General features: G+C 40.5%; 1 protein-coding gene across 5 annotated transcripts in view; it reads left to right on the top strand.

Annotated features, from left to right (window-relative positions):
• The window catches only part of SNAP47 (synaptosome associated protein 47), a 28,433-nt gene extending 14,681 nt beyond the window's left edge, over positions 1-13,752 (top strand). For 4 of the 5 annotated variants that reach the window (XM_085302778.1, XM_085302777.1, XM_085302780.1 and 1 more), the window contains 2 exons: positions 2,220-2,350; positions 11,125-13,752. In XM_085302778.1, the coding sequence (XP_085158904.1) occupies positions 2,220-2,350; positions 11,125-11,271 (278 nt within the window). In that variant the 3' untranslated portion in view covers positions 11,272-13,752. Of the gene's footprint in view, positions 1-2,219; positions 2,351-4,779; positions 5,674-11,124 lie in introns of those variants that run through there. The other variant, XM_085302779.1, reaches the window with a different exon arrangement.
• The last annotated feature ends 312 nt before the right edge of the window (positions 13,753-14,064 follow it).

Genomic DNA, 14,064 nt, shown 5'->3' with positions numbered 1-14,064 from the left:
CCCTTAAAGAAGGGGAAGAAAAGTCTGTACACAGAGACAGGCATGCATAACACGCACAAAATCTGTGTGTATATTTTCAAATAGTGAACGTTGGTTCAGAGACTTATAGGAGAAATATCCTTGCAGTGGAGGAACGTTTTTCTCCGTGATCTGGCTCATAGTGTTTACTGCTCTTCGTTGTGCAGTTCTGAGCAAGGGGCATTTTAGCTCTCGTAGTGTCACCTGCATCCTACCTATTTTTCAAAGTACTGTGGTGAAGTCGTGTGTATTGCACGTTTGTGTAAATAATTGCAACCAAACTGCACTACTTAAGAGTTTTGGCTTGATTTCATTTAGAGAAAAAAGCATGTCTGAAGTGTTTTGTACGCTCTAGATTATCCATAACCATTTTAAATTGCTTTACATTGTTTTTTTTCACTGTATTCTTTTGGAGTAAGCCAGAAGGGGCTTTGCATGCAAAGGGCAGAGTGCAGCAAGGTCTGTTTTGTAACAGAGGTTCTCGTGTGCTGGCTCAAGCCAGTGCTTTTCCCAACCAGTGTGTTCAGTAATGCTTGAGTAAGGTGCAAGAAATCCCACAGTGTGTTTGTGGTATAACAATCCGAAAGCAGTGCTGTCTTAATCCTGCAGCTGGGAACTGGCATTCATGGCTTTTTATCCCTTTCAAAGTTCCTGAATGTTTACTGCCGACCACTGTAACCAAGTGTTCTCGTTATTTCGAGTTTCCAGTACTTTGCTCGGAAACTTGGTAGTTTCTCGTCCTCACGTGCTGGTGGTGCAACGATCCAACTCGGTGTAACAAAACTAAGCAAAATTTATTCTTCAATCGGTTCTAAATATTTCTGCATTTGTATTCAGTTGTCTATCCTTTTTATTAGAAAACCAAAGAGAAATGCATGATCTCCTTCCCTATCCTGTTCTTTTGGCATGCCTTTGCTGTCTCTCCCTCCTGTTCTTATCTTCAGTAAGATGAATGGAGTGAAATGCATAGACTTCTTGTTTTTAATGGAATAATTAGCATATGGGGACATTCAACTGATAAGAAACACAAAGAATCTTGTCTGGCTGTTTGCTGCAGTAGGAAAGTCTGCTATTCCCTTCCTCAATTTGTCCTCTCCAGGAGATCACAACAGTTATTTGCCATAAGCAGTGAGTTTTTTTGTGCTTGATTCCTAGCCTCTCCAAATACAAGAAGCATTTGAGCAGGCTAACAGTAGTACAGTGAATGATTTGCCTGTCTTAAATCTTGAGTCCAGTAACTCTCAGACTGATAACCAAATAATTCCAGAGATTATGATTTTGCAGTAATTACTTGAGAAGGATTTAGGGTTTGATACTTCTGTTTTAGCTTTTGTCTCCCTTTCCGTGGAGCAGTAATGCTCTCCAAAACAGCTCAGCGCTATGTCGTCAGCCAGCCAGCCAGCTGGGCACCAGCTCTTCGGCCTCGCAGTGAGCTCTCGCCTCCGACTTGCTTTCTGTCCTAATGTCTCCGACAGCTGCTGTCCCTGTTTTGTGCAAGGTTGGACTCGCAGGTGGCAGCGAGAGCGTTAGCTTCCTTCCTTCTCAGTGCCTCTTTAAGTGGGAGAGTGCTATGGAGATGGTTGGAGCACCTCTAGAAGCCGAGATGTTCATCTCAGGTGTTTAGCACCCATCTGCATCAGATACAACAGCCTTTCCTTGCTGCGATATCCCTGCCACCCTACTGGGTAGTATCAGATAGTGCAATAAGAGCTGGTGCTTTAAATAAAGGACAGGTGGCATGTTCCTCCAGGAATTGCATCCATGCTGCTTTGGTGGGGGCGGCTGCTAGCGTCAGGATTGCCCTTCTGTTGCTGAGGTTTGCTGACTTGGCTCTTAGACTCTGCCCCGATCCACCACTTTTAAATTCTTTAATTTAAGACATTAAGCCAAGAAGAAGCAGCAGATGAAGACTCCTCTTTATCTAATTGGGCATACGTTACTGCTGCTTTTTCCTCTGCTCAGATGAATGTCCAGAACACAAATTAAATCCATTCTCCAGGTGCTGCCTTTAATAGCAAGTCTTTTTAGAAGACTACAGGTTGGGAAAGGCCAAGGCAAAGTTGGGCCTAGCTTCTCCAAGTGTGCTTGTCCCCTCCAAAACTGCTACTGCACAAAACACAGATCGCTGTTTGCTCTTACTGCTAGTCCTCTCCATTAGGACAGGAGATGGCAGTCTTTGACCATGGGAATTTCTCTTGCAGCCACAGGACTCCTGGGAGGCGTGGTGCAGCCCGGCTCTCCAGTGGGAAGCGAAGAAGGGATGGACAACGAGCAAGTTCAGCTGCAGAGACAAGAAAATATCTCCGAGTCAGAAACAAAAGAGCTGAAGCAGGTAGAGTTGAGATAACCGCGTCTGTGGTTGTATGCGCTGGTCATTGCACTCCCTCTTCCTTAGTAATGCTCATACTCTTCGTTCATCAGAAACATAGTCTGCTGTCCTTAACAAAATATTCCCTGAGTGTAGATGTGCATATTTTTTAAAAATAAACAATAACAAAAACAAAAACCCAAACAGTCAAGCCTGTGATTAAAATACATTAATAACCTCCTGTTTGCTCCTGTTTGTTTTTAGCTGTTCTGAACAAGTTGAGAGTTATCGGCAGGCCAAATATATTAAACTAGAGGGTTATAACCCAGGGAAAACCCTCAGGTTGAAGCTGTTTCCTCTGAAGATTAAAAAGTCTTAACAATTAGACTGATTCCTTCAGGCTTTCTTATGTTTTCTCTATCCTGTCTTATTCCTTTTAGTAAGGAGTAGCAGTTCATTTTCAGAAATATTCACAAACCTGAGCAAAATGTTTTATAAACACACAAAAAGAATTAATTGTGAAATCTAGCACATGAATAGATAGAGAAGGAGAAGTGGTTAGAGACTCTGCTAGGAAAAACTTACTTATTTAAAGTAATTCTGGCTGGTATTGTTCCCCTAGCTGGTTCTTTAAAGACTTTTTATTTTAGCTGATGTTTAGAGTCTTTTTAGTGAAGAAACCTTCTCTATCCATACTATGTGGTTGATTTGAAATAGTTAGCTAACTGGAAAAGCAAAGAAATGTGGTTTTTACTTGTTTTTCAATTAAAATAGATTTACTGGTGATGATAGCAGCCACATCAGAAAATGTGGTGAGAAATTAGAGATTACTCTTGAAGTATGTTCCTATCTTTTTTTTTTCTAGCATCTGATTCTCTCTTTAATATTCCATTTGTAGCTTAGTGAGCCATCATGAGAAGTTTTTGCTAACCCTATTGCCTCTGTCTAGACTGCAGTTTTGCAGGCCCCTTCTTTTATTTAATAGTTGGGAATTAGAATGCAGCAACTTTTCATAGCTGAGTGCATTTGAGAGTCACAAGCTCATAGCAGTGACTTAAGAGTGACTAAAAATGAAAACTTGCAGGAAAAATATATTTATTAAAAGTAACCCCAAGGCAGTTGGGTAAATGAGGATTTAACCTGTGCAGAAATCCAACTGCTGAAGTTCTCTCCACTGAGTAGCGCACCCAAACCAGTGCTAAATGCTAGTGTTGTTTAAGAACAAACAAACAAACAAACAAACAAAAAAAAACTCAAACAGCAAAAATAAGCAGTTACTGAGGCAGTGTTGACCTTTTGGAGGATTTTAAGGGAGAGCATTTCTCAATCATTTTGTACAAATGTCACCAGTCTGTTATTCAAGGGTGCATACACTTTGTACAGCTGTTATGTATTCAGAAAGACTAATTGTGTCTCTCTCAAATGTCAACTTTTCAACACTATAATTCCGATTTGCATCCAGACCCAGAAGAGCTAAACACTGTGTGAAGAGTTGTTGGTCATGAAGGGCTATTGAAGATGAATATGTACTTTGCAACACCTTGGGTCAGGTGCCTACCAGGGAAAGCAAATTTGAAAAGTGTGTAGGTTGGATGTTTTCTAATGGGGTTCATAGGCAGCATCATGGCAAACACCAAAGCCTTTCAGCTGGTAAATGCTTAGGGTCTTGCAGAACACTCTGTTGGCTTTAGAAGCAGCTTGAAACTACATCTGAGTAAGCCTTTTAATGGACATCTAAGGTATGTCAAGGTTTTATCAGTTATACGTGTTCAGTCATTTTGTAATTGGGAAGCAGGTTAAACGCGTAAATTGAAAGCAGGGCAGAGAAGGAAGAGCCTTGAATCTTGTTTTCGGCTGTGTGACCTTAAGAAGTAAGTTGTGATCTGAGATGCAGGGTTCTCCTTGCTGAGGTATAGTCTGCTGCTTTGCCCCTTTGTAGACCTTTCAAACATATCTTAACAAATGAGCAGTATATGCAGGGTCTCAGTCTGTACCAAGGGCTTGTCTTTGCTGTTGCAGCTGCTCTCAGAGATGTTCTGCACCATTTCAGTTCTCCTGCTTTGAGAATGAGCAGGAAATGATGGCTGCAGGTGCTGACTAAAACACTTTCTTGAGCTGTTTACTCTCTTGAAAATTGTTTATGATTGTTTGTTCCTTGATTATCTTTAATGCAAGCTTGTGTTTAAAAAAAACCAAAACAAAACAATCATCCTGAATGCAGAAGAGCTCTTTTCTAACCCTCCCATTGCTTGTGATGTGGAAGAGACCAGTAGAACTTTGTAAATTGGAGAGATAAGGGAAACTTGTGATCAACAGATAACCTTACTTTCCTTTGCTTAGCTTTCTTTCTGGTTGATTTCTCTTCCCTTCTCCTCAAAAAGATCTGCTTATAGTGATAACAGTAGATGTTTTGCAGCAGCATTTGCTGAATGATATTAAATTCCTTCCATTAGAGCTGGAAGCACTGAGCAGTCTGGAATTGCAGTTGAGTGCCTAAGTAAAAGACCTCACCAGGACTTCAAGAAGGACGTTCATGTTAAAAGCAGAGTTGGTGGCAGTGCGAGCTGTGCTCCTTAGCTGTGCTGCAGAGATGGAGAGGAGGAAGAAGCCTGCGGAGTTCCTGTGGTCTCTGGCTGAGCTTCTGCCTACTGCCTTGCTATGGCTGACATAATGTCACTGGGTGTGGGAGGGGATATGATAATATGAGCTTAAGGGCTGTGGTCGATGAGCGGGAGTAGGAGTTCTCTTCACTGGTTTTGAATTTATTTTGCCAAACCAGTGCTTTCTAATATCCCCTCTGCTAAACCTCTTCTGCATAAGAACTGTTGCCCTGATTATTTACTGTGTCTGCAGAATGTGTATGCTATGTGTATGGCAGGGATGGTACAAAAAGAAGCCAATTCTGTAGCATTTGAGAAAACACACACATCTCAGTGAATATCTTTGTGATGTTTCCTTGATGTCTCTTCCATTCTTGGTGATTCTTTTTCAGTCCTTTGCTGTATTCACAGTCTCTTCAGTGTTTATTTACCCTTTTATCATGCCCTCATCTCAGGAAAGCACGACTGTTAGGTCAGAGAAAAAGTGTTTTGTTGATGAACTGTTCATTCCAAGTGCTAAATACCAGATTTGCTCATAGGGTGGCCGCATGCCATGGCCAATAGCAAGCAGCAGACGAGTAATCTTAACAGACACATGTGACGATCGTGCCCTGAATTTTTCTTGTTTTTGTTTTGAAGGCAGAATCTGGAGAGAGAGCTGAGGTGCTCACAATTAACGCTTTGTATTTGCTTGTGTGAAACTTAAAGATTTAATAATACTAAAATAAATAAATTAATTAAAAAAAAGCTGTAGTTAAGCCTCTGAAACTGCTTGGGTGTTTTTTCCCGACAAGATCAATGAGTAGACTTTTCCCCAGTACCAGGAGTGCTTGGTACATCCTGAGAAAGTAAATAAAATCAGACTTCTGTATCAACCCAAGAAGAAATAATGGGAGAATCAGCCACTAAGAATAAGATAAGAAATAAAGTAATTACTGGTCTTTTCATACTCTCCTGACAGCTACAGGCCCAAAATAAAGGATACTTTAAAATTTGACTCCTCTTGTATGCTTCACATGGAAGGTACCTGCTGTCCTGTCAAACTCACTTGTTCCAGTGTTTTTGTGCTCTGCCTGTATTCAGAGGTTTTGTGCTGCAAGAGATGGCCTGATTTCCTGCAGCGGGCAGAAGCACTTCTGCAGTGACTGGTTTAGAGCTTAGGTATTGTGCACCCAATGCAACTCCAAATTAGACAAAAAGAACATCTGCGCTTTGCATAATTACAAACAAACGCTGATAGCTGCAGTCTAAACCTATCTGAACAGGAAGCACAGTAAAGCAATGTAAATGCATATCTTTTTGCTATGGCAAGTCACATATGACTTTTTCTTACTTGTGTTATGTGAGGCTTTGGCTCTAGTAAATTGTACAGTGGTGGTTTAAGATGTTGCTGCTCCCAGCTGTCTCCTTGCCTCTCTCCAGATACAGCAGGACAGGATGTGGGCAGCCCCCCTAATTGCTTCAGTGCAAAATCACTCAATTGAAATGGTCTCTAAGTGTGGATTTGATTGCAAAATGGGATGTTGGATTGGAATATTTTAGGTGTGGCCCCCTGTCCTAGCTCTTCTGCAGTATGTCAAGCACAGAGCTGGAGCAGTGTGTTAAACCATCACAATTACCTCTCTCAAAACCTTTGTTCACAGTACAGTTCATAGCACTGCAAATGCTAGCGTGTGTGTTTGTGTTTTTTTCTCTTCCTTCTTAGTAACTAACAGGTGAATTTGGCTGAGGAAATTGCATCCAAGAACCATTGCTGGTTATGGTTCTACATACTCTGCTCTAGCATTCAGGCCTCATTGCAGTTGCTCAGGGATCATGGAGTAGATTAAGCGAGGATTTTGGGTAGTTCAGATTGTTGAACTTTCTTGTATTCCAGCGTTTTCTTTGTCTTTCTTTCTCTGATAGATACTGAGTGTACTGAGATGGTATTTCACAAGCTTTAGCTAAACTGCATTGTTATGGTGGCATCTCAGGACCCAAACTCGAGCCTCCACTGTGAGGCCTTTAGGATATAGACAGTCTTTGTAGTGGGCCTGACAGTTTGCATTTAGTCCTTCAGGTGATGTGGCAATATCATAAATAATGATGTTAAGTACTGAGCAGGTTCCTGGGCTTGGGTTTATCTCCCATCACTCTAGTGGTCTGCATCGTGAATGTCCCCAGCTAAGATAGTCACCTAGGCTCATGCTGTAGCTGGAGAACAGAGAAGCAGGCAGTGCTTTAACTCCTCCTTAAGTAGATCAAAAATAGGGCAGATGAATCATGGCCTAAATTACACTGCATTGTCTAGATCCCCATAGGTGAGACCATACAAGAACCAAGGGTCTCTAGTTAGGGTGGAAGCTTCTACTCATGGCAAAGCCCAGGTTTACTGTGATTAAATGCTTTTTGCAGGGAGAATTTGGAGGGAAGTAGCAAATTTGCGTCCATCCCCAAAGTGAGAACTTCGCATGGCAAGATTAAGTAACTTGCCTGAAGTCGCGCAGAGAACCTATGGCAGAGCTGAGGGGCTCAGTCTGACTTTCCAAATTATAATCTCGTGGCACAAATTGAAGGCTGTTTAAGTCTATTTTGATGTGAGAGTGACCAGGGCCTGAGGGAAATGTGCCATGAAAACTTATTTGATGGAATCATATCTGCTGTTTCGCTTTTTATTACATATAGAAAAGTTTCACACTGAGTTTTCATGTCTTGATTGACAACTCTTAAGTCTGGCGCAGAAGGCATTGCTTATCCTAGCAACTGGCAGAACTAGAGTGCTGATAACTGGACATCTAGCCATCATTTTGCTTTGCAAAAACTGTGACCAGGTTTGGCTGGACTTCAGAGTCCAGAACTTGATCCAGTTGATCCAGCAAGCTCCGGAGGTTGTGCTAGAATAGCACCTTTAACCGTTTCAGGTCCCACTGGCTAGACAGCAGCACTCTGCTTGAGTGCTTGAAGCTAGTAACGGACAAAGGGTTAAGGGATTTATTACCAGACTTCTTTAGGCAAAGAATTAACAGATGAAAATGAGCCACTTGCTTTTCAATTTTTTTTTTTTTTTTGGTATGAGTGACCACATCATCATTGCCCGCAGTGTTTTAAGTCAGAGCCTAATTGGTAGGTAAACTGAGCAGAGCCCTGTAGCTGACTAAATTTCCATTTTACTGCTTTCGTATTTTAAAAGCTGCTCTGTTCTCAACAATTGTGTCTTTTTTTTGTCTATTTTAAATGTTAGTATGCTTTAATGAATGTGAAGCCTATCAAAAGTAATCTGGTTTAAAACACTTCATTTTCTGTTTCTCATGGCAAATCTGGGCATTTTGGGCCACAGTTTTAATTTACAAATAAAGTTGTTGCCTCTCTGAGAGACTTGGGGGTGAGGGGTGGTGAGTATCCCTGGTTCTTTTTGACATCCTCTAGTGCCACCTCCCAAATCTGCTGCATAGGTGTATTTGAGGCTGGCACTACGTGTAACCACGTTTACCTCCTGCACTCACCTCAGCAGATTTCACAGATTAAGTTGGGTTGGGTGAAGACGCTGCTCAGGAATGCTGAAGGTGACATGCTGCTAACAGTGCGTGATGGCGGATCTCCAAAAGCGTGCCTTGCAGCAGCAGAAGGTGGAGAGCCTGGCTGGACAGAGGAGCACTTCTGGAGCTTGCATTAAGCCAGTGATCATGAAGGCATCGGCAGTCACTGCTGCTTTTGTTCCTCTGTGCTGAGAAACAAATCTCTGAATGCTCTTTTATAACATGCTTGGTAAATTTGCTAAAAAAAAGCCAGTAGGGCTCCTCTTTAAACCAAGTGCAAATTGAGATTGTACATATGTAAATATGCGTGAATGTGTTTGTATGTATGTATATACACACATAAATGGCTTTCATTGAGGGAGGAGGGGAGAATATGAGGAAAATATCTCCAAACTTCCAGAAAAATAAGCTACTGATGATGGTTCTATTTTGGCTGAAAACATAGCAGATTAATCTCTCAAACAGAGCCCAGATTTCCCATATGGTCGTCCTTCCATGCAGTAGGTTGCAGAGGTGAGCCTGAACCCAGAACTCTCTCCCTGCAGCACATACCTCTCACTGCCATCCTTTAGGATATGCTGAAGCAATGAGCTCTCCCTTCTCTTAAATTGGTATCAAGAATTAAGAGTCTACTGGAGCAGAGACTGAAACGTAATGATCTTTTCTTTCAGCTGAACTCTGAAGCTGGACCTGATCGTAATTGGGGAGAGTGGACCAGATGTCCTCTGGCCATGTCTTCCAATCTTAATTATACTGCATTTTTTAATAATGCAAATCTACATTGAGTTGCTTGGTAGAAGTCATTCTACATAACAATGACTACATTATCTTTTATATATGTATATCTTTTATATATATATATATGTCCATATAGATATATAATTATATAAGTGGAGGAAGCTCAAAGGAAGGACTGAGAGACACCTCTGAACTTCCTGTATCTGAGTAGTCAAGGCACTCCCTTGAGAGAGTCAAGACCTTATTTCATATGCCTGTCCTGAGTCACACTCAACAAATTTGATTGCATCGTTTGCCTTTTTAGTGCATATCCTGAACATGTCTACCACCTCCAGTTTGGGGAATTCAGCTTCACTTTCCTTGTTAGACTACAGGAACCCAAAGTGTTTCGTTTGGGATAGAAACAGAATTTTCTCAGCTTGTAGATTTGGTAAGAACAAAAAAAGGTAGATTAGGCTTGATTCATGGTTTGTTGTATGTTTTTGCTTTGGCAGCTCGATTGCAAAAATGGTTATTCACATAGCCGTGTTTCTAGCTGCCTGTGATTTATGGAAGGAGCTTGGAGACATTTTATATGATAAATCTCACTGCTGTAGCTACCATCCAGCTTGAGTTGATACATTTTGTCTGCATAAAATTCCCCTGCTCTTCCAGTTAGATATAACAGTGCTCACTGCTTTTCTCAAACCAGTGACTTGGGTAACTACAAACTATTGAATTGCTATGGAATTCAGCTGCAGATGTGGAAAAGCTCCTGCTATGAATCAAGCAGTGTGCTATCATCGTGGATCCTTCCATGAATGTCTAAGGAAGGAGAGGACTCCCCTTTCTAATACGAAGGAATTGAGAAGCCACATATCGCAAATCCACGTGATATGATGTAGGTCTTGTCAAGTCAACCATGCTGGGCAGGTGGTTTCATGTCACGCTAACAAACTTTATCAATAGAGTAGCCACAAGGGGGAAGAAAAGGCAAATGATATAATTCATGCCTTAATCTACTGCTGAAAAAGAGCCAGCATTACAGATTACAGGGTAGGGAATTAAGATGAATTTCTATTGTGTTGTTTGGATCTCTGTTCTTGGAATCTGTGTGAACTGATGAAAAGTAGAAATTGAAAAGCATAAAGATCAGTGTGGGTGATGGTTATGGATGACTCTTGGCCTTAGGAATTTGACAACCAAGCTTTCTCACTCTCTCTGTGCAGGTTTCTGCCCTATTTGGACTACTGTTTATAGAGTTTTTCAGACAGAGTGGCATATAGCAATCATAGAGTAACTCTGGATGTTTGCTTACAGTTGCATATATGAAAATTAATTTGCAAATGCTGTGTAAAATGGCTGATTAGTAATATAATGCTAACAGCCTGACACAGAGCTGTAGCTAGTCCGTATGTTGTTTCTCATCTCACCTTGAGTCTCTTTGGCCACCTTGGTGTCTATTCATACCGCACCAGCCCTCTAGTCCCTTGAAAATGCTTTTGCTTAGTTGCCTAAGTCTCGCTTCTTGCCTTCTGCTCCAGATGGATGCAGTCAGTGATGTTTACTACCCACAGTAGCTCTCGGGATGTGTAGTACCTCAGGACAAACCACTTCTGTGACATGCAGACCTAGCAAGGAGGTAACAGAGCCAAGAAAAGTTGAATTTACATTGATTTTTACTTCTGATTATTTTTCCCTATCATTTCAGACTTGATTCTTCTGTGCTTTAGTCCAGTTCATTGTCGCACATCTTGCTTCGGTTTATCAGCACAAAAATTGCATCTTTTTTTTTTTTTTTTTTTTTTTTTTTTCCTCGGATGTTGCCAGCACGATTCAGGGCACGAGTTCAACAAATGCTGTGGCCATTCAAAGCAAAGAGTTAACTAATTGCCACGTGTCTGTAACACTTCTCGAAGAACAGGCTGATCATTCACTGAAAGCTCTCAATCTTTTCTTCTGACAGATCCTAAAGAAACTAAAGGGCCTTGCCTTAGAGACAGAGGCAGAACTGGAGAGACAGGATGAAGCTCTCGATTCCATCACCACCTCTGTAGACCGAGCAACGCTGAATATTGACAAGCAGAACCGCAGAATAAAGAAGCTAACGTAGCGGCCGCTCGGGATGGTGACATGAAAAAGAGGAGGATTGGGGAACTGTGTTTTTAAAGACTGTTGATTTATAGACACTTTGATTCTAGGGGAGCTGTTTGCAATATTGTCTGGGATACGATGCTGCTGATACGGGGTTTCTGAGAGGGGAGTTGCAAAAATGTTTCCAGACTTGGGTAACTTTTTGAAGACGGTTTTAGGGTTAAAAAGGCTAAGCTTTTTAATCATGGTGAAACAATGATAGAGAATTTCTTACTGTGGATAATTGTAAATACAAAGTGGTGTGGTTTCATCTGAATCAAATTTTATGCTGTTGTTTTATGTTAATGCTTTTGAAAAGCATGTTTTTATTTCAACAAAGAAGTGAGAGAGAAATAAACTGTATATGAGACTACTTTAGATCATTACGGCCTATTAATTCTCTCTCAAGGTCTTTCATGAAAATAGCTAATACCTGTACTAAGGCCCAGATGTCTAACTACAAGTCACTGGGACTTTTTTTTGTAAGTTAATGCTGAAGCGAGCAAATGATGGTGATAAAACCCTGTGATCATTGAACAAATAGTTTTAATAGGTTTCAGTCATGCTTTTAATGTACCCAGGAATTTTATAAGAGTTACAAAGGGTTAGTGGCCAAGGCTTTATTTTGCCATGTCCAGGGAAAACAAGAAGAGATGGATAGTTAATGTACATGTATTGGCTGAGACATCTACTTGATGAGCAGATTTAGTTGTGTTGCGATTGGGCAAGTGTTTTGCTTGCTGAAGTCACTTATTAAAGTAAGTGCCAAAGTTAAATATAAGCTTCTCTTTTTCAAAAAGAGGTTGCTGATTCTTGATGCTGATTCTACAGGTTTTTGTCTCCTGCCCTGTTTTAGACCACAAAATTAGTGAAAGAATTAATTCTGGAGCAGAGGAAGTCATTTTCTTCACCAGCACACTTGTTCAGTACATCTCTTGGAGCTCACTGCATATATTCCTCACTTGCACACAACGGTTTTATATTTTTTGATGATAGGCTGACAGATTATTGCAGTGTCCTCAGAGTGTTTTGAACACAGTGTCTAGTTATTTTGTTGCCTAAATACGTTTTGGGAGCTGGGCTGCCACATTGCTTTTGATTGTTGATGGAAGGATCCTGCTCCCTTTGCTTCCCTGTCCTTCACTTTCCAGGGAGCTCCCAGTTGTTTATATCCAGCCATTTAGCTGTGGACATTACAAGGAGCATTTTTGTGTGTCAGCTCCAGATGCTTAGGTTGACTCCAGGCTATAGCTGGAGCTGTAGACATCTGTATATCATTTGGTAGTTGTAGTACAATCCATCTGTCTTGCAATTGTTATTTATTTGCACTAACTGGGGATGAAGTACGTCAGGACTTCTTGTAGTCCTGTGTTTGTAAAAGAAAAGGGAATGGCTATCAATTATTTCAATAGATTTCATTGAGTTTACAGTGAGCTCCCTCTGGGCTACAAAGAGTGGAGATCTTTTCTTCTGCTAACTCACTGGTTACTCTATAGAAAAGATTCCAGATTATTCATATATTGCCTGTAGCAGAGAACTTGAAAGACAGACTTGCTGGTCATCTCACATTTCACTGACTTCTACAGTTTACCAGCTACTTTAGTTCAAAGTAGCTGTTGTAATCGCTTAATTCTTTTTTCAGATATCTTAATCTACAAAATTCTTGTATTGCTTTCAGAATACAACCCATGACACTCTTGGTGCAATATTTTTAATGAGTAAAGCTTAGAACTGTTTGTTCCACTGCCGGTTGATATGATTTCTTTTTTTCCCCCTGTTTTCAGAGTAAAACAGCCTACCTTTTAAAGAAAGGTATAGTAAATGACAGAGTATGTTGTTTTCAAGACCTTATTCTACCTTGTTTTGTATTACTTCATATTAGTCTGTTAGTATTGGAGTAAATTGTACTTCTGCACTGCAAGTCCTTCGTTCACAGTCCAAGTTGTTACTGGCATGCACTATATCTAGTTGCTGAATGTGATGGTTATATATACATACACAATATGTACTGTGAAATAAAATACTGTCTGGGGTTCTATTTCTTGTTTGTTTCTGATACCCAAATCACTGTCGTTTTACTGTGAGAAGATAATGTTTACATAACTAATTATTTAATCTAAAAAATACACTTTGCACAAGGTATATGTTAACTGAACCTGATGTTGACTGAGAACAGATCTCTAACTTGAATTAGTCTAAACCAGGATTGCCAAAAATACTAGTTGCACTTAGCTTAGTTTAACTTTCTTTGTGCCATAACTTTTGTTGTTGTGAGTTTTACTGCTAGCTGTTGCATTTGATTCTGTACTTTGTGTTATATATTGGTCTAACAGGTCCCTGCTTAAACAAAATTGTAACATTGTTTGTAAGAAGTGAACCTTTCTAGAGCTGTGCATTTGCTGCCTAGCTGAATTTCATATGCCCAGAATACGTTCAGTCGTATTAAATATCTTGAAATAGTGTTTTTTCTCTCTTGATTTTTTTTTCTAATTTTCTTGTAGATTAGTGTCAAGGTGGATATCAGCCAGCGTCATCTTGACTATACAGAAGGCCGGGGGTCAGTGGCAGCACAGCGTGCACAGTGTTTGGTACTCTGCCCTGGAGCCTGTGTTGCACAGCAGCTGCTTGAACTCCTCGATAGTGGACTAAGAGCTGCTGAAATGTTTGGACGTTTTATGATTTGTACAGCATCTTGATACGGAAGTGTAAAATCTTTTTCTCTGATCAAAACTTCTTTTAACAAGGTAAAATAAAAAATCTTTTTCTCTTGTTG

Source organism: Rhea americana, unplaced genomic scaffold, assembly GCF_003343005.1.
Source record: "Rhea americana isolate MKP2758 unplaced genomic scaffold, rheAme1 scaffold_192, whole genome shotgun sequence".
Taxonomy (NCBI): domain Eukaryota; kingdom Metazoa; phylum Chordata; class Aves; order Rheiformes; family Rheidae; genus Rhea; species Rhea americana.
This window is presented reverse-complemented; position numbering and strand designations above follow the sequence as displayed.